General features: G+C 39.4%; 1 protein-coding gene across 3 annotated transcripts in view; it reads right to left on the bottom strand.

Annotated features, from left to right (window-relative positions):
- The window catches only part of UBTD2 (ubiquitin domain containing 2), a 57880-nt gene extending 32486 nt beyond the window's left edge, over positions 1-25394 (bottom strand). Inside the window, exon 1 of one of the 3 annotated variants that reach the window (XM_036995106.2) lies at positions 24915-25394. In XM_036995106.2, the coding sequence (XP_036851001.1) occupies positions 24915-24984 (70 nt within the window). In that variant the 5' untranslated portion in view covers positions 24985-25394. Of the gene's footprint in view, positions 1-24910 lie in introns of all 3 variants that reach the window. The other 2 variants (XM_036995108.2, XM_036995107.2) reach the window with 2 other exon arrangements.
- Positions 25395-27762: the final 2368 nt, after the last annotated feature.

The raw sequence follows: 27762 nt of genomic DNA on the forward strand, positions 1-27762 counted from the left end.
ACTAGATAGTTACTATTTGCACAGGGAAAAACAGAAACTTTACAGTGAAGAAACGTGGTTGGCACCACAAGTAATCAAAGTTAACATCACCAACAATAGGAAAAACACACATTATCTGACTCCTGACATCATGCACTGAGAAAGATACAATTTTATGTTTGTGATGTTCCTCCCCAGATTATGAGGAATCTAAGCATGAGGAAACGAGACAAATTCAAATTAATGAACACTGCAAAATAGGCCTGTACTTTTCAAAATGCAAAGGTCATTTAAGACCAAGTCTCCAAAACTCTTCCAGATTAAAGCCAAAATAGAGGTATGATAACTAAACACAATGCATGATCCTGGATGATTTTCACTGAACAACAGTAAAGATAATGGTGAAATCAAAGTCCGTAAATATTAGCATTACATCAATATTTATTTCCTGACTTTGAATTGTGTCACATAATTTTGTATTGTGTTGTATAAGATAATTGTATTGTGGCTAAGAGAATGCCCTTGCTCTTAGGAAATACACACTAACATATTTAGAAGCTTACTGTCTGTAACTTAATTAAATGGTTCAAGAAAACAAGTATTTACATACATGTATGAACATATAAATAAAATATGATAAAGTAGATGTGATAAGCTGTTAACACTTGGGGAACTCTGGATGAAGGGTATACAGAACTTCTTTGTGCTATTTTGCAACTTTTCTGTAAGTTTGACATTGTTTTAAAATAAATTAAAGAAAAGAAAAAGACCTATGATACTCTGATAATCCTTTGGAAATAGATTTGGAACCGGAAAAGAAACCATGATATTAATGTAGATCTCACTTCGCTCCAAATACCCAGGACATGATAAGGGTGCTGCTGATTGCAGACAGAATTAGATCTGGACAGAATTAGGCCCTTTAAGACTTTCTTTGGCCAACTCAAAGGAATGACCCCTAACACTATGACTGTTACATCAGGAAAAGAAGGTGGTAGTTTGCCACAAATACTGCTTTTCTCAGAAAAATTAATAATAGTCAACACAATAATTACTGTGGGCTGGCCAGTGTGCAGAGTACTATCTGTATTTTGTCCCACTGAATCCTCTCAATAACTCCAGTATAATCTCCATCTTAAAATGAGGAAACAAACTTAAAATGGTACAGTACAGTACCCTAGGTGGGACAGAAGATAAGGAAGATGACAATTATGTCTATTTCATAGGACTGTTGCAAAAGCTTAATGAGGTAATATTTCTCACACAATTAAAACAGTGCCTTGCACATAATACCTAAATGTCTATAAATGAATAAAAATGAAAAATCTCTGAAAGATCATATAGCTAAATGGTACAGCTAAGATTCAAACCCAGACTGACTGACTCCAAGTTTCATATTCTTACACTAGGACTATATTGCCTTGGCTTTAAGAGTTACTGGAGTTTCTTCAACAAACTAGAGCAAATACTTCTAAAATTCATATGGAACCACAAAAGACCCTGAATAGTCAAAGCAATCCTGAGAAGGACAAATAAAGCAGAGGGGATTACGCTCCCCGACTTCAAGCTCTACTACAGAGCCACAGTAATTAAGACAATTTGGTACCGGCACAAGAACAGACCCATAGACCAGTGGAACAGACAAGAGAGCCCAGATATTAAACCCAAGCATATATGGTCAATTAATATATGATAAAGAAGCCATGGGTATACAATGGGGAAATGACAGTCTCTTCAACAACTGGTGTTGGCAAAACTGGAGAGCTACATGCAAGAAAATGAAACTGGATTATTGTCTATCCCCATACACAAAAGCAAACTCAAAATGGATCAAAGACCTGAATATAAATCATGAAACTATAACTCTTAGAAGAAAACATAAGCAAAAATCTCTTGAATATAAATGAGCAACTTTTTCCTGAACACATCTCCTCGGGAAGGGAAACAAATCAGAAATGAACAAATGGGGCTACATCATGCTGAAGAACTTCTGTACAGCAAAGGACACCATCAATAAAACAAAAAGGAACCCTACAGTATGGGAGAATATATTTGTAAATGACATATCTGACAACAGGTTAACAACCAAATTATATAAAGAACTCACATGCCTCGACACCGAAAAAGCAAATAACCTTATTAAAAAATAGGCAGAGGATATGAACAGACACTTCTCCAAAGAAGAAATTCAGATGGCCAACAGGCACATAAAAGATGTTACATGATAATTATCAAGGAAATGCAAATTAAAACCACAATGACATATCACCTCACACCAGTTAGGATGGCCAACATAGAAAATACTAGGAACGACAAATGCTGGTGAGGATCCAGAGAAAGGAGAACCCTCCTACACTGCTGGTGGGAATGTAAAATAGTTCAACCATTGTGGAAAGCAGTATGGAGGTTCCTCAAAAAACTAAAAATATAAATACCATTTAACCCGGGAATTCCACTCCTCTAGGAATTTACCCTAAGAATGTAGGATCCCAGTTTCAAAAAGATATATGCATTCTATGTTTATCGCAACACTATTGACAACAGCCAAGATATGGAAGCAACCCAAGTGTCCATCAGTAGATGAATGGATAAAGATGTGGTACATATACACAATGGAATATTATTCAGCCATAAGAAGAAAACAAATCGTACCATTTGCAACAACATGGATGGAGCTAGAGGGTGTTATGCTCAGTGAAATAAGCCAGGCAGAGAAAGACAAGTACCAAATGATTTCACTCATCTGTGGAGCATAAGAACAAAGTAAAAACTGAAGGAACAAAACAGCAGCAGACTCACAGAACCCAAGAATGGACTAACAGTTACCAAAGGGAAAGGGACTGGGGAGGATGGGTGGGTAGGTAGGGAGAAGAGGAATAAGGGCATTACGATTAGCACACATAGAGGTGGGCACAGGGAAAGCAGTATAGCACAGAGAAGACAAGTAGTGACTCTGTAGCATCTTACTATGCTGATGGACAGTGACTGTAATGGGGTATGTGGTGGGGACTTGAAAATGGGGGGAATCTAATAACCAAATGTTGCCCACATGATTTTATATTAATGATACAAAAAAAATTTTCCTTAAAAAAAAAATCAAGAGAGTTCTCCATGTACTGATGTGTAATGATCTCAAAGATATATTATTAAATGGGAAAAGCAAAAAAAAAAAAAAGCTTTACTGGAGTAAGTGTCAACATGGTCCCAGACCTTCATCTATCCTCCCAAAGTGAACCTAAAGGATCAACCTATCTGTAAGGTCCTGGGGCTCCATGAGGTTTTGAAGGTGTGAACCAGCACACTGGCACTGATCTTAAGTGCCCAAACAACACACCATTTCCCAGACAGTATACACCTGTTACCAAAAGCATGTTGGTGCCTGTCCAAAGCCCTCTGCCAAGGGAAGTACTAAGTATTTCCTAAGAGACACTAGCAGTCCATAAGACTATTTAAGGCAGTCTCCCTTTCAATCTAAAGTTTCCCTTGCTTGAGAAATTCTGTTTCTTAAAAGCCTGGCAAAAATATGGGTAAACAGTGCCTCATATCAAAATTACCGAGTATCATAATTCTTCCAAGTGGTAAAGATACCTCAAGACAAATGTTGGGCATAGAAGCCACAGGGCATAAATCTGCAAAAAAGTAAAAAGCTAACCTTTTCAAACAATATTGCCTCTCTCTCATTTACCAACTTTACATTTCCCTGTATGGCCCCGGAAGATGACTGGTTAGCCAGAGACGAGTAAGATTCCTCAAGGGAGGAACAACCTAAGACAGGCAGTCGCAGGGGGGCCATCAGGTGAGAAATTAAGGATCAACAGAGGTGAGGCTTAGAACCTCACCCCCCGTTTTGAGAGAAATCTTCTGCATCCGTGGATGTTTTGTTCCCCTTGTCTAGCTTGGATTAATACTTAGTCTATAGGCACACACCTGATCATCTACATTTGTCCTCTTACAGCACTAAACTATGTTTTCTACCTTTATCTTGCATCTACCTACCACTTCAGCATTTTATTAATACTAATAATAATAATAATAAGGGAGAAATGTGGGGTTCACATATAAATCAAGTATAAAAATCAATATTCATATTTGACCTGATTGTTTATAGTTCATAATGCGCGATCAAAACCGAAAGTTTCTGTGATGACTGCCCTTGCACTGTTCACCATGTAAGAACTTATTCACTATGTAAGAATTTGTTCACCATATAAGAACTTGTTCGTTATGCTTCAGAAGATTGGAGACTGTTGAGAATTAGGCTTGGGGTTGATTAATGATTGTGCATCCAGTCCCCTATACAGAATTTTATTGTTGTTAACAACCATATGATCAATAAATATGAGAGATGCCCTCTCAAAAAAAAAATTCACTCTTTTACATACACATTTCTAATAGTTTTGACAAATGTATATGTGTGTCACCACTACATTCAAGATACAGAATATTTCAACACCCCAAAAAGTTCCCTTGTACCCCACCACTTTTTAGTGAATTCCCTTACCCTACTCCCAACCCCAAGCAACCACTGATCTCTGTCCAGTTTTCCTTTTCCAGAAGGTCATATAAATAGAATAAGTAATAAATGTCTCCTGTATCTGACTTTTCACTTAGCATAGCGTTTTTGCAACTCATCCATGTTGTTGATCAGTAATTCATTTCTCTGATTGATGAGTAGGATTTCTATGATGAGTACCATATATCTATTATCCATTCACCAGTGGAATATCCTCCTGCCCCACCAGTTTTTAGTCATTATAAATAAAGCTGTTATGAACATTCACACATACACACACACAAAAATAATAATAATAATTATAAGGGAGAAATATGGGATTCACATATAAATCAAGTATAAAAATCAAATGAATAATCATAATTGACCTGATTGTTTATAATTCATGATGCGTGATCAAAACCGAAAGTTTCTGTGATGACTGCCCTTGCACTGTTCACCATGTAAGAACTTATTCACTATGTAAGAACTTGTTCACCATGTAAAAACTTGTTCGTTATGCTTCAGAAGATTGGAGACTGTTGAGAATTGGGCTTGGGGTTGATTAATGACTGTGCATCGAGTCCCCTATACAGAATTTTATTGTTGTTAATAACCATATGATCAATAAATATGAGATGCCCTCTCAAAAAAAAAAAATTCAAACACAGAAAAAAAGAATGGGTAAACATACTTTACTTGAAATTGCATTAATCTTCCAAGTCCTTTTCCTTGAATGGGTTCCTAAATGCAGTCAAAACCCCTTGTTTTTAAAAATAGGTAAGAATCAGAGTTAGGTTCAACAGAACCATAGAACATAATGGTATTTTGTCTTGTTCCAGATTTTGCCACAAAATTCACAAGGCAGAAATGGGACTCAATCATCAAATTTGCTCTTGTAATTCCGGGGAGAGGAAATCCTGGACAAAGTATCTCTAAAACTGAAATCAGTCAAAAGGAGAAATAAAGTTTAAAACCTGTTTATTGCTTACAAACTGCAGTCCGGGGCTCTCTTTCCTGCTCTGGCAGAAGCAAAACCAGCACTTTCCCTAACCTCTCAGGTAAGCCCTCTGTTGCCCAGGTAATCACCCACTGATATGGAGATGATCTTCTCTCCACCCAAAGAACACCTATTTATATGTAGATGCACTAAAGCCATACTTCTCTCCATCCCCTGAGGAACACCCACTGATATGCAGATACACTAAAGCCAAGTGAGATATTCTAGAAATATTACAATTTTACCTAGAAACATTACAATTTAGCTAAATTGTAAAGTGATATTTGATGCAAAGTAACAGAAAAACTACTAGAAACTGTACTGCCTTGGGGTAGAATTCAGGGGAAAAGAGAGAGGTCTTGGATTTCACTTAATCCTTTTAAATTGTGCCTATGGCCTTCACTATTACAAAATTCCAAGCTTTACTTTTAGCTTATTTAATAACACTGTTAAGAGAAGGAAGTACTGTCAGTAAATTAAGAAATACTATATATTTGCCAACTGCTCACATAAAAGCCCTGGGAAACTTGCTCAACTTCAGCAGGGTATTCCCTTTGCTCTATTTTACATGACATTTCTTCAGATTAATTTCTGGGGTGTGCATCCCTCACATCACTTCTGATGACTCTAATTCCTAACTTTTAAAATTGATCACTTAGAAAAAATTCCAACAACCCCTCCCAAACAAAAAAAACAAAAAAAAACTAGCAATGATAGTTCCATTTCATCCCAAAGCTAGATAGAATATGAACTCTAGATATTGTAACTGCTCCAGAATCTATCTATAGCTGCAATGATCTCAAAAAGTACTTCATATTTCCTTGAACATATGAACCAATTTTTGCTCTCACTATATTTTATTCACACACCATACAACCTGTATGAAAGGATGTACACCAAAATGTTTCTATTAGGTGGTAGGACAAATATGATTTACTTTTTCTTAAATATGCTTTTTGACTTAAATTTTTTCACCAAGAGTTTTTAAAAGTTTTAAAAATGATCACAGACTATGGCCAACATCCAAAAGACAAGAAACAACAAATGCTGGCAAGGATGCAGAGAAAGGTACCTACACTGTTGGTGGGAATGTAAATTAGTTCAACCATTGTGAAATGCAATATGGAGGTTCCTCAAAAACATTAAAAATAGAAAAACCATTTTACCCAGTCATTCCGCTCCTAGGAATTTACCCAAAGAAAATAAGATCCCAGATTCAAACCTATATGCACCCCTATTCTTGCAGCACTATTTACAATAGCCAAGATATGGAAGCAACCTAAGTGTGCATGAGTAGATGAATGGATAAAGAAGAGGTGGTACATACACACAATGGAGTTTTATTCAGCCATAAGAAAACAAATCCTACCATTTGCAACAACAGGGATGGAGCTGGTGGGTATTATGCTCAGTGAAATAGGACAAGTACCAAATGATTTCACTCAATTGTGGAGCATAACAACAAAGCAAAACTGAAGAAACAAAACAGCAGCCGACTGACAGACTCCCAGAAGGGACTAGTGTTTACCAAAGGGGAGGGGTTGGGGAGGGAGAGAGGGAGGGAGAAGGGCATTAAGGGGCATTATGATCAACACACATAATATAGGTAGGTCACAGGGAAGGCAGCATAGTACGGAGAAGACAAGTAATGACTCTACACTACCCTACCACGCCGATGGACAGTGACTGTAATGGTTGGTGGGGACTTGATATGAGTGAATGTTGTAACCATAATGTCGCTCATGTGAAACCTTCACAAGATTATATATCAATGATACTTTAATTTAAAAAAATGACCCCAAAGAAAGGATTAATCCTAAATAAGTTCACATATAAAACAAGAAACTGTGTATAATTTTATATATATATATATCATGTATGTTTTATACATACTGTATACATGATGAACATACATATGATGTGTAGGAATCAAAGCTTTAATTATTTTCTTTTCTTCCCTAAAGGCAAAAATAATCTTACAAGTGCCCTAGACTGAACTCCTGACCAGGTATTGATTTAGTTTAGCAATGTTATCAGCAGCTTTCAGATTGTAATCAGGAGTAAGTACAAAGACATCATTAGTTGATATTTTATAATTCATTAAAATTGTAGAGTATTTTCTCCCACCATTTTAATACAAAAATAACTTGCCAATGTGTTTAGTACTTCCTAGTTATTATAACTATTGCTCAATGGAAACTGAATTTTATTCTGTATCTTAATTTTTTTAAATCTCCCTCAATGTTTCATCTAAACACTTCTTTTTCTCCTTGATAAATGGTGAAACTTCCCACTTGAAGCTTTTATTGAAATATAGTTGATATAGATTATATTGGTTTCAGATGTACAATATAGTGATCTGATAATTACAAACATTACTAAATGCTCACCAGTTTTAAATGTAGTTAATCATCTGTCAACATACAAAGAAATTACAATATTCATAGCTATATTCCATCCCCGTAACTAATTTATATTTTGAAACTTGTACCTCTTTGCCCCCTTTACCTATTTCACCTGTTCCTCTAGTCCCCTCCCCTATGGCAACCACCAGTCTCTTCTCTGTGTTTGAGTCTATTTGTTTTGTTTATTTTTGTTTTTCAGATCCCACATTTAAGTGAAATCATATGGAATTTGTCTTCCTCTCACTTATTTCACTTAGCATAATACCTTCTAGGTCCATCCATGTTGTCACAAATGACACAATTTCTTTTTTATGGCTGACTAATATTCCACTAAACTTTTAGTATTCATCCTTGTCCCAAACTGAAAAACCTACCTTTCCCACTGAAATGTAAATTGTCTCTACTTATTATCCCCTTCTTAAAATGATTAAGGATCATATGTTACAGAGAAAAGTTTTTATTTTCAGTCATTTGCTTACCCTATATAGTTATGTTGTAATTTCTAGTCAGTACATTTACTGTTGGCATATAGAAAACAAAATTACAAACATACACAAGAAACCCTTTTCTATTCTATGATCAATCCAGTGGAAAAAGATAGTCTCCTTTTTGCTTCCAAGGGCATTACATTGCATTCAATAACAGATAAGCAATTCTCCCCATTCTCAGGGCTCTTCTTACAGCTTAGCTTAAATAAGTGTCTTATTCAGTGTTTGTTTCAGAAGCACTGGGTATCATTTCATTGTTTCTCACGTTCCTTTTCATTATTTATTATACGTACTGGCACATCTCAGTTTTTCACTTCAAATTATGAGACTTCAAAGGGCACATGAACTACTTGAGACATTTAGAAAGAGGGAAGTATCTATGACATGATGTAACCATAACAAACCCACAGCAACAAGAGCCAACTTCACAGAACGGTTTGTTTAATAAGCCCTGTGTGTAAATTTTTGGGAACATGACAATGACCAAAGGCCCAAAAGCTTTTTAATCACCACCAAGTTAGAATTTTTATTTCCAAGGTAACTGCAGAAATTTATTGATGACTGCCAGAAAAAGCACAAGTCAAGATAATGAAACTATGAGACCACCATAGGTTATGCCCTGCAATCCATGTGAGTGAGACACTTTCAGGAGATGGATGGTTTCTGCTCCTTCAGTTATAAAGCTAGGGAGGTGGTTCCAAATGTCCATATGCTGATGTTTTAAGAATAGACACTCATTCATTTCTGGTTTCTGATCCCCTTCTTTTACCTGCTGAATATACCAATCAGAGAGAACTTCCATGTAATTCCCTTCAACTGACCCCTAAGTCACCATTTATGATTGGAGACAGATGGAGTTTCCAATACTACATTAAGGGTGACTTCTAATACTCCACTAGGGGTGATTTAAGGGCAAGACCTAGAAAACCTTATTAAGCTTTCTCTAGATTACACAAGGTCTTTTTTTCCCCTTGTACTTTAAGCATGTCAAGGAAATTTGTTTCCCCATGTAGTTCAAATACTAAATTCAAGTCAAGCTTGAATAATCTGAATTATAAACTGAAAACATTCAGTCCTGGATAGGAGGCAGAGGTTAACAAAGAAAAAAGACAAGTGAGTAAAGGGACACAAAAGAAGATGAGCAAGATTATTACTTTTTCCATTTGATCTAGTTAATTAAGATTAGCTCAAAATTTCTAACTTGTGAAATGCAATGTAATTTGTTGACTAAGATCAAAGACAATTACCCACATCATTTTTACTGCCAACATCTCCACTCTGGAGTATGAACACAACTGTCCTTTAAGAACCACATTCTGTTAGCATTAAGTGTGTTTCCTGCCATGTAGGAAACACACACACACGCTTCTGCTGCAAGGAAAGAAAGGTCAGTCAAAACCCTCACCATCTGTGGCGGGAATATTGAATTAGAAAACAGAAGATAAGGATTACACTTTGGGATACTTTTTATTCTTTATTCAGATCAAAAACTCTCTGTGCCTCAGTTTTCTCCCTTGTAAAACAGCAACAGAAACATCATCAGCTTTTCTTAAAGGGTCCTTGCATAAATCAAGAAAATGTAGGTGAAGATATTTTAAAAGCCAAAAACTCCAACAAAGAATATGTGACAATCATGGCTCTTCTCAAATATTTGCTACATTTCTGAAGCTTAAATGACTGAAAAGTTTTTAATTTAATGACTTCAATAAAACTCACTCATTCAACAAGTATTTATTATGTACCTATCACTTACAAACCACTGTGCCAGGCCTTGCTGAGATATTTACATACAAGTATGTCACACAGATATACTCAATGTGTTGGTTATGCAAATAACAGGAAAGGAAATTTTAATAAGTAAAAATAGGACAAAAAGTGTGAGATATATTTACATTATTAAGTATCTCATAACACAAGGCATGTTACAAAGTTATATATTCATAACTGAATAATTCCCCCCCAAGCACAATGTTCTTTATAGTTTTTATATGGAACAATGTAGTTTAGAATATAAAGAATGGCTAATTCTGACGCCCAGTGAAATCAATCTTTAGTAACATACTTCATGGATCAGCTCCATCCTAAAACTTGTCTCTAGACTTTGCCCTCCTCCAACAGCCTCCAAAATGTCTGCCAAAAAACAACAATAAAAAACCTAAATTCAGAGAATTCTTAAAGGGTGACTTCATTACTTCCTGTTAATATCTCACAGGCTGCACATGAAACCTGGATTTCTGCTGCATTCAATAAAAGCACAGAATCAGCTCAAGGGAAGCCTAACATAATTCCACTGGGCTAGGTGGGCTATAAATATAATTAACCCTCTTCATATGCAAAGCAACTCAAAACACCACTAGGTATGCTCAGGGTGACAGCAGACAGTAATACACAAAAACAAAATAAGTAGGGAGATATGAACAAGCAAATTAGATCACTGCCTCCTTTCATAAAATGGGCAAATAAGTAAGAATTTATCCCAGAGTTAATTATCAGGAGGAAACCCTTTAAAGATCATGGGCTTTCGTACAACTAAAGACCTAGTAATAAAATTTCACTCAAGAGTCAAATGAAATAATTAAAGCTAAGAGTACATTTTTTCATTCTTCAAGTGATAAAATAGTCACAACTATCCATTCATTATTTCACGTTATTCAATCAGCAACTACTTAATGCGTATGTACCATAAGCTATTCTAGGTATTAGGAATATAGTAAAGAAATCAGTCAGGGTCCTGCCCTCACAGAGCTTACAATATTGTGGGAGAAAACGGGAAGTAAACAAGTGAACAAATAACGTCTAAAAACAATTTTTTTAAAAACTCATAGGGGCCATGCTGTTTTTAAGAACTAATAAAAAGCACCCCACAGCAAATATTTACATTCCAAGTAAAGGGAAAAAAGAAACATTTAAGCCTTGTACACTAGATGCGAAGACCTGCCATTGACATACTTTCTATGTTTTCTCTCAAGCTAGTCCATTCTTTCATAAGCAACAGTCAGATTATAACACATCAGATACCAGACCTCACCTACCAGGTCCTCAGGATCTCATTTGATTCTGTTTCCTCCTTCTTAAGCCATAGTCGAGCCTTTCAAACACAAGATTTCATCCATCAATCCCCTTTCCATGAAGCACTTCCTGCATAAACTTCGAAAGGTTAAATGTAATATAAATTTCCCCAGTTGTAGGCAAAGAGTTGGAATACTTTATGCCCAACAGAGAAAATGAAGGAGGGAGGGAGAAGAATAGGCCAAACAGCACCAAGGTATATTTCCAGCTTTAAATGGGCTGAGAGGTAGAATTCACATCTTAAATAATGATATGCCTTCATTTAGAGACTACATTATAAGCCAAACCTTGCTCCAGAAGAGCAAGAGCACCTGAGAGCTTGTGCACCACTCTTTTAATTCCTGGCAAAGACAAATCAATTGTGCAGAGTAAAGAAACTGCACTGCCAGATCTGTCATCAGAATGCAGTTTGCGGTATAGTCACAAACAACAGTCCCCACCTTGTTGATCCCTTTGCTATTTTCAATGATTCAGCTTTTGTTTATTTGTTCTTAAATTCTTGGCATTAAAATTGATTTGGGTAGCATTTATTTCTCTAAATTGCATAAACTTAAATAATACAGTACTATTCTTTCAGTAATTCTATGAAACTCCAGATATCTAATGCAATGCCCAACACAGTATACCTCTCCTAAGACTACAGAAGAACTGATTGAAATTTTGTGTTAGGTAAAAATTTTTCCTAGAATTCTACTTGCAGGAATTCTAAAACCAGTTCTGAAGAACTCTAGGGAACAAAACAAATACCTGCTTCAGTGTTCTACAAACATAATTCAAGTTATTCTGTAAATTATATTCTTGCTTTTAAGAACCATAATAAAAAGTACCACATCACATGTTTCATAATGGTCTTTATGTTTGAAATTTAACATGTTAGCTTATGCTGTTGGGTCAAACTGCTCATGAAGACATTGGTTAATTAAGCCTAAAGTACTACGAAGCCTGAAGTATTATGAAATGAAGTCTCTGTCCCAGGTTCAATGAAGCTTATATTCAGTAAGTAATTTACAAAAATAACCATGACAGAAGATAAAATGGGAGAAGGGGATGTAGATCAAGGAATAGAAACTTTCAGTTATAAGTATAAATTCTGAGGACCTAATGTACAGCATGGTAACTATAGTTATTAATATGGTACTGTAGACTTGAAAGTTGCTGAGACAGATCTTAAGCATTCTTACCACACACACACACACACAAAATTATCCTTTTTGATCTTGGTAACAGTTCCAATGTATATGTATATCAAATCATGATGCTGTACACTTTAAGTATACACAGTTACATTTGTCAATTGGTCCTCATAAAGTTGGTGGGCGGAATGGGAGAAGGGAAGTAAGAAAGAACAGTATACTGTCAAAGTTCAGAGAATGGCAGGTTTATTTCTGGGTGGGACAATGAAAAAAAGGCTCAGACTTATTGTGTAAAGAAAGATTATTCCAATGTTGGAAGTTAGAAGAAAAGAGCTGGGAAAAGTTTGGATTTTGGATCCATTATAGCCTAGGAAAAAGGTAAAGAACCACATTCTGTCAGTATTAGATCTATTTAACTTTCAGTTTAAATACAGAGGCTAGAGGAATATGTTAGAATACTAGAAACTGTTTTGAAAAAAATAAGCTAAAGATGACATTTTGGGGACAATTGGAGGACTCTGATTATGAAATAGATCTTAGGGAATAATCATTAATCTTGGGAGTGAAATGGTATTGTCATGTAGCAAAACAACTTTATTTTTAAGAGATGCATGTTGAAGTCTACTCACTTTCAACAGTTAAGCAAATCTATATACAGACACACACAGAACTGTTTAAGTGATGGGTATTCAAGTGGTTGTTGTAGTAGAGTCTTTTGACTTTTCAATAAACTTGAAAATTGTCATTAAAAATTTTTTTAAAAGAGTCAGAGATCATCTTGATAAAGATGATCTAATCCATTCTCTTCTTTCAACAGTAGAAGAAACTGAGCTTAAAGTACCACAGCTAATACAGGCCTTCTCATTAAAACTCAGGCAGGTCTGCAGAATCTTAGCCCAAACTCTTTCTATATGCCAGAAAGCTGAGATGCAAGAAACAAAGACTGATCTAGGACAAACGCATATATGCGCATGTAAAAAAGTGATGTTTAATATGTGATGATACCATTAAAATTACAGAAGAATGAAAACCTATTAAAGACTATAACAATCTGGTACATCAAAATTCTGTATAAAATAACCTCAGCATGCAGCATGAAATGGGAATTAGTTACACTGTTAGATGCACACTCACAAAAATCTTTTTAAACCACTTAACTAGTATCTCCTATAAACCTGTCTCACAACTTGGTCTATTGATTAGGGCAATCATGCCTTCCAAAATCTGACAACAAACCTTAATAACTTCACATTTCACCTATGCCCCCCACAAGCTTCTTGCCAGTCTCCTCAAATGCCAGTTTTTCCTATTTCTGTACAAGTAATTCCAAGAATGCCCTTCTGCCTTTTCTTAATCTGTATCTCTTTCCAGACCAACTTCTTACATCATCTCTTCAGTGAAGCTTTCTGACCCTGTTCCCCACTATTCCTGAAACTTCCATTATACTTTTTTCATTGCTGTAGAGACTTTTAAAACTTTTCCCAATTACTTAAATGTATGATTCCTCCGTCAGACTGTTAAGTTACTTGGTATCACAGAGCAGGCCTTATTTGCCTTATGCATATCTCTAGCTTAAGTTGGCTTCCAATGCTGGCAGTTAAGAAATTATAGAGGCGATTTTTTAAGTTTCAGGAAGAACCACCTTAACTCACTATGGATAAAGTGAAGGTTCCTGTGGCCAGAATTCTCATCTGGACCTGGTCGACTAGCTCACTTCACACATGTGGGCAATACGTTACTGACTCTATTTAAAGAGCTCCGTCCAGCACTCTGGGCAACACAGTGGCAGGGCCGCAGGGCTGCAGGAGAGCAGAGGCTGGAGTGGTGGCAGTGCCAAGGACAGGAATGAGAAGGTTGCGGGGTACAGAGGCCCAGAGGCAGAGACAGGCTTGATGCAAGCAGACTCGCTCTGAGTGGATGGGATTCTAGTGACTGACCTGCCACCACGGGAATAAAGGTGGGTATAAACCCTGCACCCCAAGAACATTCCATTGTCATTTTTCAGGCTCATTGAACCCATAGTGAACTTGCCTGGGGTTAAAACCCATAGGCAAGACACTCACCTAAAAAAAATAAATTGTTTGCCCTGAGTTGAAAGAGATAATTTATCATAAAACAGATTCCTAACTCAGTGACCTGGACTACTTGTTACTCTGCCCTTGACACTTTTGTCACATACTCCACCAGTGGAACTATCTAAACCGATGCAAAAAAAAACCCAGTCTGACCTTGCTTATACCTATGAGCCAATTATATAAGTGCAAAACATTACCTGAAGGGTTTCCTGAGTGTTAAGCACTTAATCAGAAAAGCCCAAAGTCACTAATTCATTCCTTCGTCAAGTTTTGAACAAATGTGTAAGACCTCACACTTAAGAAAAATTACTTAAAATAACTTTCACACTAAGTATTTTTTTTCTGTTAGACATCTAACTTCAATAGAAATTTCATTTCTAAAAACAGAGCTATAATGGAACTTAAAAATTTTATTGCAAGCATGCAAAACAAGGCTTTACAACACTTAATGCATACTCAGCAATATTTAACCTCTCAGCTCAATATCAAAACCAAACCTGATTCTTGCTGACTGCAAGTCAAAGCAGCTGATGCAGGATGAACACATGCTGATTTTTCCTGACCAACACACATGCATCTTTAAGTACCTATGCATTAGTGAAGTCTCAACCTATGATTCTTGAACTAGCTGTGAATCATGAGGAGCTTGCTGGCAGCCTACTACTGCCCAATAAGCAGAAGCAGAAAGCTGGGTAGGGATGGTGAGGGACGGTGGGAAGAATCAGGTGCAGTGGTCCACCAAATGAACATAAACAAATCAAGTGGTCTGTGGTAAGGAAAAATGAGAGAATCACTAAATCAGCAAATTGATCATCATGCCCAATTAATATGATCATGTTGCTTAATGAAATTAACCCAATGCTTTTTTGCAACAAGACAACAATGTGTTTTGACCAAAAGCCACAAGAGAGAACTAATCATTAACATAAAGGCCAAATTTCCTGATTACTAGTCATTAATACTCAGTATCTTTCTCATTAGAGGACTCCCTGAGTATACTACTACCAGCAAGGTGCATTTACAGTAAGAAAATCAGATTTAAAAATAAAATCCATCTACTAAAATTTCTCCCTATCAAAAATAAGAGTAATGAAGATTCCTATCTTTTCTAATGATTTACAAGATTCTTTCCATAGTATACAGTACTAGCAACTGATTCCTAAATAAAACCAGAGATGAAAAGAGCCCATTTAATTTCCATAGCAATAATCTTTACAAAATGCCTTTCCAACATAAATTCCAAGATAATCTTGACTGTGAAAAAATTTCAACCCTTTATTTGGTAGAAAGTGGAAACCAGAGTGGAAGTAGCCCAGTGGAAGATAGCTTATTAGGCAGGAGCTACAATATCCCACATCAATTTTTAATGTTAACTCGAGGGCTTAAATCTCTTCCCAAGAGGAATCAGCTCTCCCTCTATCCCAGCATTTTCCAACCAGTTTCCCTGACCTAAATTGTTTCATACCTACCTACTCTACTCCCCACCCTGAGTTCCGCTGTACTTCTTCCAGCCTACACTTGCTGCCTATTTCCCTTTCAGTTCTCTCCCCACACTCCACTCCTCAGTAAAAATCAACCAGCCTCTGCATTACATCAAGTAAATGCCTCCTGTTTTAGGTATGTCTTTCTCCCATCAGTATGAAATTTTGTGCATCCCTAAGAGCTTACCAACCCAGAAAATATTTTTACTGTCACACTAGGGATAAAAAGACTAAATTTTCAGTCCTCTATGTGTTCACATCTGCTTCATTTTTTATTACAGACACCGCTCTTAAAAGCATCAAAAAATTCAATAAATAACCTAGTTAGATGATGTGTTGAAGTAATATGGGACACCAAAGATATATAAGGAAGAGATATCATAATATTCTTGGAGAAGAAAGAACCTGATGTCGTGTAGAAGATGTGTGTTCTGAAGTATACCAACCTCAAAAAGCTGTTGGTATATCCTGGGGTTGTATGCCCAAGAAGTCTATCTTGCATTTGGACATGATGTCTTGCCAATGGGTTTCAGAACCCACAGCAAGTTCACTATGGATTCAATGTGACCAAAGAAATGACAGAACGTTCTTGGGGTGAAAGGGTTATACCCAACTTTATTTCCATGGTGGCAGGTCAATCACTAAAATCCATTCACTCAGAGGGAGTCTGCATGCAGCTCTCTGCCTCTGGGTCCCTCTGCCCGCACAGCCATCCTCTGGGCTTCTCTGCCTGCACAGCCATCCTTTGGGCCTCTGTCCTTGGCGCTTCCACCACTCCAGCCTCTGCTCTGCTCTCCTGCAGCCTTGCAGCCATGCCACCTTGTCCCCCAGAGCACTGGGCGGAGCTCTTTTATATAGAGTCAATAGCAATGTATTGCCCACATGTGTAGTGAGCTAACCAACCAGGGCAAGGTGAGAGAATCCTGACCACAGGAACTTTCATTTTATCCACACTCCACCCCTCCAGGATTCTCTCCTCTCAATCTATGTGCTCTCAGTCCTCTGCAATGGTCCATGTGCAAGGAAGCTGGAACACTGTAATCAAACTCCACAACAACATAATATAATATACAAATAACAGAAATTATAAATTATAACAACCCTCAAGCTTGAGGAGATCCATTGTCACTAAGTGGTCATCCTGGCTGTATTCAAACCAGTTCTACTCAAATGAGTTAACCAAAGAACCATGGGTGGGCCTTTCAAGACCCTCTTTTGCCAGTCTCTCCAGCAAAAAATCAAGCTGATATTGACACAGGCTGGACTTGTGACTCTGTCTCTGACCTCTGCCTCTTTGGTCTTAATAGCTGGAACTGCTGCTCTGGTTTCAGTTGCTGCCATAGCTTAGGAGGATCCTATTTGAATTCCTGTCTAATTTCCTTCCATCTGCTCCTGCCTGTAATAATCAACTCACATCTGGGTCCTCGTTACCTTACTGGGGCCCTTTAAATTCTTCTTGTGAGTAGCAGACCTTATTTCTTTCCGGGCTCTCATTGCTTCAGCCTCTCCGAAGTCTACTACTGTACGTATACTTATGGGCTGCCCTAAGTGAGGGGAAAGAATGGCCACTAGAGACCCAAAGAGGGATGTGGGAGCCGTTTGAAGCACAGTATTTCTCATCCCAGTAGTGAAAGTCTCTTCATCTGGGCCATAATTCTCTGGACTACAGATGGCATTTTTTATGCCTAGCTCTCTTAACACCTGTTGAAGCTCAGCATATGTCTGCCATCTAACAGGAGAGGATGGTAGCTCACTTTGATTGGGTCACACAACATGAAGTGCAGCCATAAGCCAATCGAGGAGGGAGTGATTCTCTGGGGTCTGATGTGCACTTTTTAACCACTGCCTCAAGGTAGGCTGAACTGTCAGGAAGCCAGCTTTCCCATCTCTGATCCTGACAGAGCAATTCCATCCACCCCTAACTACCACAGACACAGGAGCCAAGCTGATATTGACTCCGAGGGCTTCTGCCTAAACTGGGAGCCCAAATCCACCAGCTCAGCCTGAGTATAGGGGTGGAGCATAGAGTGCTCCATGACCTGGGGAGAGGGCTGCTCCTCTCCTTTGGGGAGCTCTCAGTTGCTGAGTCTATTTTCTTAACAACCACTGGGCATGCTTTCAATACAGGAGGGATCAGTGCCTCCAGCACCACCCTTTCATCCTTCCCCAGCTCCTCCATTTCTGGGGCTGATGGCATCTTTATCTCCACTCCCCCAAGTGCCTCCTCTGCTACCGTGCCTCGCAGCAATGCTAGCTCAAGTCTTCAGCAGCTCTCTTACCTTCACCTCAATGTTTCACAGCTGGTGTTCTTGTGCCACCTCCGTCTGTGCTTCCCTCAGGAGTTTGTCTTTTTCCTTGATGGCCTTTTCCTCCTTCAGAGCACCTGACAGGCAGTTCTGTAAGGAATCTTTTACCTCTTCAATGGCACCTTGCTGCCAGTGTTCTCGTGCTGCCTCCTCTCACATCAATGCCATTTCCTTCTTCAGGGAATCCATAGCAGTTTGCAGCTCATGTTCTTGTGCCACCACTTCTTGGGTCATTTTCAGGAGCATGTCCTTCTCTTCTGTAGACTTTTTTAATACTGTGAGAAGCAGCCAACCCACAGTCCCTCCTGCCTCATGGGCACTCTGTCTCTCAAAAGACCTACTTAATATACCAAGGGCTATCCCTACTGCCTCAGGTATCACCTCCACTTGCCTCTAGTCCTGGGGTGCAGCCCAGCCCTCTAGGAGGCAAGCCACCTCAGCCCACTTACCCACTGGGGGACAATCCATTGTCTCCTCATTCACAGGGGCAGCCCACTGAAGCACCCCTCCCATAAGCACCCCACCCTGTCTTTTTCCCCAGTCAACAATGAACCCTGCCGACTTTGCCAATTGTCTTGCCATGGGTTTCAGCCCCGAGCAAGTTCACTATGGATTCAATGTGACCAAAGAAATGACAGTAGAACGTTCTTGGGTGAAAGGGTTATACTGAACTTTATTTCCACCGTGGCAGGTCAATCACTAAAATCCCATTCACTCAGAGCAAGTCTGCATGCAGCAAGCCAGTCTCTGCCTTTGGGCCTCTCTGCCCACACAGCCATCCTCTGAGCCTCTCTGCCTGGACAGTTGTCCCACACAGCTGTCCTCTAGGCCTCTCTGACTGCACAGCCATCCTCTGGGCCTCTGTCCTTGGCACTTCCACCACTCCAGCCTCTGCTCAGCTCTCCTGCAGCCTTGCAGCCGTGCCACCATGTTGCCCAGAGCACTGGGCGGAGCTCTTTATATAGAGTCAATAGCAACGTATTGCCAACACATGTGTAGTGAGTGAGCTAGCCAACCAGGGCCAGGTGAGAGAATCCGGGCCACAGGAACTTTCATTTTATCCATACATGAGTAAAACCATAGAATTTCTACAAATGCCACACTAGAATGAGAAGTTAAAAAACCAAATCCCTTTCTGAAATTATATAATAATGGTCTGTTCATATTCAGGCAGATCTGTTTCCTATGGATTCCCTGTAATTCAATGAAATTCAGTATATTAAGTACCTAACTATGGTCAGGTTCTGATTAGAGACAATTTCTCATTTCTCCACCTTTTGTGAAATTTCATGACTCAATTCTTAGTACTTTTCTCTTTTCACATATTTGTAGCAGTCATTCACTTTTATACCTTCAGTCAACCTTCCAGTCAGGCACCAGATCATGAGAGTAAACAACAGATACATTTATAACCATTCTGTACCCATAAACCACTGTTTGTCACTTTCAGTGCAGTATTCAAATTACATGAGATATTGAACAACTCATGTCATTATTTTCCCTAATGGGTTCCTCCATCTAGTCTCTTCCCACTAGAAGCAATCCATACCAGTGCTTCTCAAACTTTAATGTGCATAAGGAATCATGTGGGAAATCTTGTTAACATACAGATTCTGACTCAGTGGGTTGAGGTGGAGGCTTCTGCATTTCTAACATGTCCCAGGTGATGACAATGCAGCTTCAGGCAGAGGGACCACATCTTTGAGCAGTAACCAAACCTTTGTTTTCCTTTATGTCCTTTAACACCTGCACAGTTTATCCTATGGTATTTTTATCTATTTAGTGTTTTATAGTTGTTTCATCTTATGCTCTCCTAAAAAAAGGACTTTGACATTCTCAAGAAATAGGATCATGGTTCCCTTTTTTGGAACAGCTGCAACCAATACATTGTTGGGCATACCGTGGGTAAACAATGCTTGCTGTAAATATAACAGTATGTAACATGTAACTATCACCTCTTGATTAAGAATTTGAAGTGGGTTTGTCAACTTTTTAAGAACCATATTTCACTCCTAAACAACCTTTTCACCAGATTAGAGGAAATAAATTTAAGGCAGTTTTTTATTCATAGCTAAGAAAGCAAATGTTAGTTGAAAGATTTGTGATTATTGGTTATAGATTTATTATTTTTCCATCAATGAAGGATTAGTTTAAATATATTTAAAACTGAAGCTTAGAAACACAGGCAACAAAAGGAAAAATGAATCAGATTTTATGAAAATTAAAAACTTTTGTATATCACAGGACATCAACAACAAAGTGAAAACCTACAGAATGGGAGGAAGTATTTGCAAATCATATATCTGATAAGAGTTTATATACAGAGTATGTAAAGAACTCTTAAAACAAAAAAACACAAATGACCCAATTAAAAAGCAGGCAAAGGAATTACGTACACAGTTCTCCAAAGAAGATATGCAAATATCCAGCAAGCACTTCAATTGAAAGATACTCAGCATCACTAGCCATTAGGGAAACCAAAACCACAATGACAAGAGTACTCAACACCCACAAGAATGGCTGTAATTTAAAAAATGGGAAATAACAAGTGCTGGTGAAGATGTAGAGAAACTGGAGTCCTTATGTTGCTGGTAGCAATGTATAATGGTGCAGCCACCATGGCAAAGTTTGGCAGTTCTCAAAAAGAAAGATAAGCCATATAACCTAGCAACTCCACTTCTGAGTATATATATCCAAAAGAGCTGGTAAGAGGGACCCAAACAGCTATTTATATGACAAAGTTTACAGATGCATTATTCCCAATAGCCAAAAAGTGGAAAGAACCAAATGTCCACCAACAGATGAATGAATAAACAAAATATGGTGCACACATACAATGGAATATTATTCAGCCATAAAAAAGATGAAGTACTGATACATGATGAACTTACAAAACATTATGCTAGGTGAAATACACCACAAACAAAAGGATAAATATGTGATTCTACTTATATGAAATATCTAGAATAGCCAAATTAATAGAGACAAAACATAGATAGATCAGAAGTTACTAGGGGTTGAGAGGAGGAGAGAGCAAAGATACTGCTTGATGGATCCAGAGTTTCAGGTGATGGAAAATTCTGGAAATACATAGTGGTGATGGTTGCATATTATGAAAATAATGTTCTTAAATTGTACATTTAAAATTGGCTAAAATGACAAATTTTGTATGTATTTCATTACAACTTAAAATGAAACAAGAAAAAAAAAAGAAACTAGCATTCTTTATTATAGCCCTGTGTTTAACTCTACCAATTATAAGCTATACCATGTTAGGCTAGTTAATTTCCCCAGTTTCAATCCATCTATAAAATAGAATTATTATCCATGTCCCAAAGTTACTGAAGACTAAGTAAGTAAATATAGTAATTTAGCCCAGTACCTGTTACATAATAAATACTGGATAAATGGTAGCTGTTATTATTCAAAACTATTGTTATTCAAGTAGGTGTCTGTAAGGCTGCTATAAATGGCTATCAGAAAGAACTCCATGATACTGTCAAGACACTGACATAAAGAAATCAATGTCCAGCAGTCAGTTATCCTCCTGTAAACTGGAAACTGACCACCAGGGTTAGTCCTCTCAGGACATCACTGAATGCATAAATGACACACCCAGAAAGTGACAACTTCATACATCACTATGTTCATTAAAGAGGTGAACAAAATAAGCTCAGGGGCTGTCCTCAACTTCATTTTATTGTTTTTCTTTCCCCAGATATTTCTTATTTTAAAAATTTGTAAGATTTAATTCCTTAGGAAATATCATGGGTTAAACCTTATCTAGAGGTCATAAGTGCCAATTCCAGCAACAGTTTCATCATCACGAGGTGGAGAACCAAACAGAATACATTGCCTAAAAATGTAAAAAAAAATAGAAATTCCAAGAGAATGGAAACTTGGAGAGAACTGTTAAATGACCTTGTGTAACTTCTTTATAATATGCCTTCCTTGGTTAAAATGGTAAAAGTACTGAAAGTAAAAAACTGAATTCTAGGCAAGGTATGACAGGGGAAGATTACTACAAATGATTCCAGAACAATAGATAACACAAATATTATTATAACATGAATTAAGCTGTTTCCATAGTCTACACATAGTCTACAGTCTTTTGTAAAAATTTCCCAAATTCCTTCAATGAAGTAATCCACATTTTAAGGAAGCTTTTCTTTATATACAGTTATTCGCATACATAAGAGACTCAGATCCTGAGAGAAAGGTAAGTACAATATTTCAAATATCAAGGTTTTTTAAAAAGTCATTTTTTACTAAGGCTGGCTGATAGAAAGATTCAAGCCATTCTAAAATATTATTTGCACAACACTGTGAAAGTAATTAAGTCTGTCAGGAAAAGCACTGGAAGACTATTTTACTCCATGTTGGTAAAAGACTTTTCATAACCCAGTATATTCAGATTAAAACTACTAACCACCTATTGTATGTTTAAAAGCAAAGGATCTGTGCAAATGACCTTAAGAGAAACTCTTTCCCTTCCCTCAAAAAACCTACTGTACTATAGTATGTAAAGAAAAATTTTAACATACTAACCTGAAGCACTCACCTAATTCTTTTAAACCAAAATTAACTCTTGACTATCATAACAATGGAGAATAAAGGCTTCCATAATTAAATTCCAGAAATAATCCTTTAATCCCACACAGCTTCCTCTACCCTTATTTCCGGGCCATGCTACCTTTCCAGAAGAAATGAAGAAGTTTTGATGGCTGATGCTCCTTTTTTCTAAACTTTACTTTGGAAGGACATAGCACAGCTTAAGATCCAGAAAACTCAGTTCTCAAAGAAACTGATCCTACGGCTATCTAACTAGATACCTCTGGTAATAAATTACCAAAAGCTAAGACTTCATGCTTGTAAAAGCCCATGCTAACACCGCCCGGCTGGTCATAAGTCACACTATCAAAAGGCTTAAATAAATTGGTTAAAGTCAGTACTAAAGAGAAAAATGTTTACTGGAATTTTAAAATGAATTGTGAAAAAAAAAACTAAACACTACCTACGACAGGTACTTAATATACTTCAGTACCAATAATAATCACTCAATGGCACGAAGAATCATTTTGACCCCCTATTTGACCTTAACCCAACGCTGCTTCAAATCATGCCCTTTTAATCTTCCTGCTTTGTCACTGAGGATCTCATTGTTAATGTGCCACCAAGTAATAATGCTGTGACTTGAAATGCGTTAAGTAGAATTTTCATGTATGACTTTTTTCAAGACACAATTGACTGAGTTCTTAAAATTATTTGCCCAGTGTCTAGTCAAACAGAATGCCCACTGATTTTAATGAGATGCCATGGCTAAATACGTAATTCAGGAATTCATCAGCTAAAAGTTCAATGTACATGGTTTATAGATGGAGCTTAAGTGACAGGGCAAGTAACTGGTCTAAATTTAGTATGATAAGGAAAAGTTGTAACCTCTCTCATTTTAGTTTAGGAACTTACAAATATGCTCCACATTTTGAGACACGTACTATGTAAGTTTGGGGCAAAACCCACACAACACTCTCATCTTTGCTATTCCTAGAAGTTGTTTGTTCTTTAACTAAAACACTGTACCTTGTATATAAGCGATAGAATGAACTCAAAAATCTCTCAAGTAAAGGTAGAATTGTGTTATTATACAGCATCGATTGCATTAAAAACCCCTCCTCGGCAAGATGCTATTGACAATAAAGTAGAAATGCATTCCGTGTTAAAAAACTTTTTAAGTACTGATCCTACTGGGGCAAGTCGGAATCTTATGTATTTGCACTTTAATCTTAACATATTTTCCTTTACGTAAGACGGATAGGAATTTGACTAGCCCACCCCGACAAGAAAGTGGCCCAACACCCCAAAGCTGGTTCGCAAGAAGCCACGTTTACTCGGGCAGGCCGTTTCCCCACCCCTCGTTAAAGTAATGCCTGTGGCCACTTGAGACTTCCCCAGTCAAGCTCCAGGAACTTGCAGGTTTAAATGGCCAAATTGGAACCAACCAGGGCAGCTGTCATCTGAAACTCAGGAAAGCTGAGACCAGCCAACTCTGCTGAACAAGGAAGGGTGCAGAGAGATGTGGTGGGGCCCGTCGGAGGGAATGCATTAGGCTCCCCTCCCCAACCTTCCCAGCAATTCGCTTTTCTGCAACCCCAGCGCCGCCATCCTGTTCCTGAATAATTAAACGGACTGGAGAGTGAGGTGGCCAGAAAGGCAGTTTCTCGTCCGAGTTTTCCGAGCCCAGGCGATGGGGTCGACAGGCTGAGGGCTACTTCCCGGCAAGCAGACTTTTCTCGGGGGCCAAGGTGAGAAGGGAGAGACCCCGCGGCTGGCGGGGCGGCCGGAAGCGGACTGCGGGGAGTGACGTGGAGGAGGGGATGACAAAGGGGCGCGGGGGCCCCGGCGGCGCGGCCCGCGGGGGCCGGGACAGGTGGCGGGGCCTGGCCGGGAACAATGGGGGGCCGAGGCTGCCCCCTGGCGCTCACCTACCTCCGGTGCCCTCCGAGTTCTCGTTGAGGCTGCCCGAGGAATCGTGCTGGGCGCCCACACACCCGCCCATGGGGTCCCCCGGAGCCTCGTCCGCCACCTCCGGGCGTTCGTCCGGGCCCGCCGCCGCCTCAGCCTCCTCAAGCGCCGCCGCCGCCGAGGTCCGGACAGGAGCGCCGCTCCGCTCGCCTGCCGCGGCCCAGCCTCCGCCCCCCTTGCCGCTCCACCCACTGCCTTGGCTCGGCCCCTTCCTCCGCGCCCACTTGCACCTCAGCCTCCGGGCCGCCAGCCCAGCAGGCCTGGCCCGCGCGCCGCCCTCCCCTCCGGCTCGGCCCCGCCAGGCCGGGGCTGGCCCATCCCGGGCGGGCTGCAATACCGGCCTGGCCCCCTCACAGCCCCGCAGCCCCGCGTCCAGCAGAGCCCCGCACCACCGCCGCGCGTCCGCTAGGCCCCATCGGCCCCCGCCCCGCGGCGCCGCCCTCCGCACCCGTGGCCTGGGCTCGGCCGGGCCCTCCGGGAACCGGCGGCGAGGGCGGGGCCGCGGGAGGCCAAGCGCTGATTGGCTGCGGGAGGGGCCGCGAGCGGAGCAGAGTGGGGAGGGGCGAGAGGAGGGCGGAGGAGGCGAGCGCGGGGCTGTCCCCGAGGAGAAGAGGGGACCGGCGCGGGGAGCAGGCAGGGTGCCGAGAGGGGGAGGAGGGGGAGAGGGAGAAAGGGAGGGAAGAAGGGATCGTGAGCTGGGAGGGAGAAGCAAAAGTGAGAAAGGTGAAGTGGCGAGGGGCGAAACCGAGTTTCTGGCTCCTGCTCGGGCATTAGCTCTTTCTCTCCGGTGGAAGAGCGGCGGAGCGGGGCACAGAGAAGTATTAATGGACGATTCGCAGGCGGGACGGCGCGAGGCGCGGTCCCAAAAAACTGGCGGAGGAGGTGTCTTGGCCGAAGGCTGAGGTCACACCTTTTGGACCTGTATAGAGTTCAGTGGGTTGGTCCCCCGAGTCTGGGCTTCCCCTCGCCTGCCCCGCTCCCATGGCCCCCCAAATCACTGTGCTCCATTATTAGACGTAGAAGTGGGCGTTGTGGCTGCAAGCTGGTCTCAGATTACAGAGACGAGGCATCCCGTGTAGGGAGAGAGAAGCGCTGACCGTAGTTCAGGGGGCGTGCGATTGTTTCATATTCACGGGATTCGTTATTCAGGCACAATGCTACTTATCAAGACCCTCCTTTAGGTATCTTAAATCGTCTTTAAAACAAAGTGAAGTATAAATAAACACCCTGCTTTTTCTGAACTACATTTGGTACATTGACCACGCCCGACTTTCTTGGCGTTGCCATCCCAATATTAGCCAAACTGTTAATGGTCCCTTCAGAATTTTGCTTCTGCCTCTGAGGCCTTAAAATTTTTATCATCTTGATTGGGCCTTTATAAAGCTTATTTCTGCCTAAGCTGTTTTAACTATGCACCATTTTTATATCACTTTTTTTTAACATCCTGGATCAGCTTTAGCTTAGCATTAAAAAATTTTTTCAAGTGAAATCCCTAAAAAAGAGACTGCAGCTTGGAATTTGCATTTAAATATATTTTCATACACTGCTGGTGGGTGTGTAAATTGGTTCAGTCCTTCTGCAAAGTAATTTGGAAAGATGGATTAGGAGCCTTAAAAATGTTTATACCTTTTGACAGGATTATTCTCACATGTGGGAATATAGTTCAGGGAAATAGTCCACAATGCACCCAAAAATTTTGGCCCTTGTATTCATTACAATCAAATAAAAATGAATGTTCAACAAACAAAACCCTATACTTAAATGAACACACAGAAATGTCTTGTGAGAACTAGAAGTCTGATGCATTAAATTTATACTGAGAAATTAGTTTTGTATTATACTGAGTAGTCATGAACAATCAAAAGAACTTATATACAATCAACGTTTTTATGAGTTTTCAGAGTTGCTCTGATATTCAGGCACTGTGTCACAAAGCCTATCTGATCATTCTGAGCTGAATATTCACAGTAGCAGGCAAACATCACTTCATCACTTCCCTGAAGGAGAAAAGCTGCATGTTCAATATCTTCAAAGGGATTGCTTTTCCTGAATTTTGCTCTAGAAATTACAGAAACCAAGTCTTCCACGATGTCTATGAAACAGATGGTAGGCACCCAATTGATGAGTGTTTTCTGACAAGCCCTGAGGAGTTGGCACTAGGAAGAGAGAGCAGTGTCATTGAGAGATTCTCAGCTGTGGATGTTCTCTACCTTGCCTTTTTTTTTTAGAGCAGAGACACAAGTTCCCAGGAGACAGAGTAATGTGGCAGTTAAGGGCCCCAGCTCTGCTATCAACTTCCTGGTTTGGAATCTGGCTTCAGTCTTGTGCTAACTACATGACCTTAAATGTCTGTATAGCTCAGTCTCCTCACCTGTAAAATTGGGCAATTAACAAAGCTCCAAATTCTGTGGGGGCTCTTTATTAACTGTCCTCTTTAGAAGCATTACCTATCTAAACTTTCTGCAGGGCACAAGCCACTTAAGAGTTTCTCATAGTAACAGTGCCTTCTTTCTGTGTGTATGTGTATGTGTATGTGTGTGTGTGTGTATGTGCTTTTCTATTTTTGAATAACATTAACTGAGGTATAATTCATATACCATATATTTCACCAATTTAAAGTGTACAGTTAAAGTAAGTTGATGCAGCCACTATGAAAAACAGTAGGAAGGGTCCTCAAAAAATTAAAAATAGAACTACCATATGATCCAGCAATTCCACTTCTGGATATTTTTTAATCAAAGAAAATGGAAACCCTAACTTGAAAAGATATATGCACCCCCCTTGTTCACCAACGCATTATTTACAATAACCA

Source organism: Manis javanica, chromosome 1 (assembly GCF_040802235.1).
Source record: "Manis javanica isolate MJ-LG chromosome 1, MJ_LKY, whole genome shotgun sequence".
Lineage (NCBI taxonomy): Eukaryota > Metazoa > Chordata > Mammalia > Pholidota > Manidae > Manis > Manis javanica.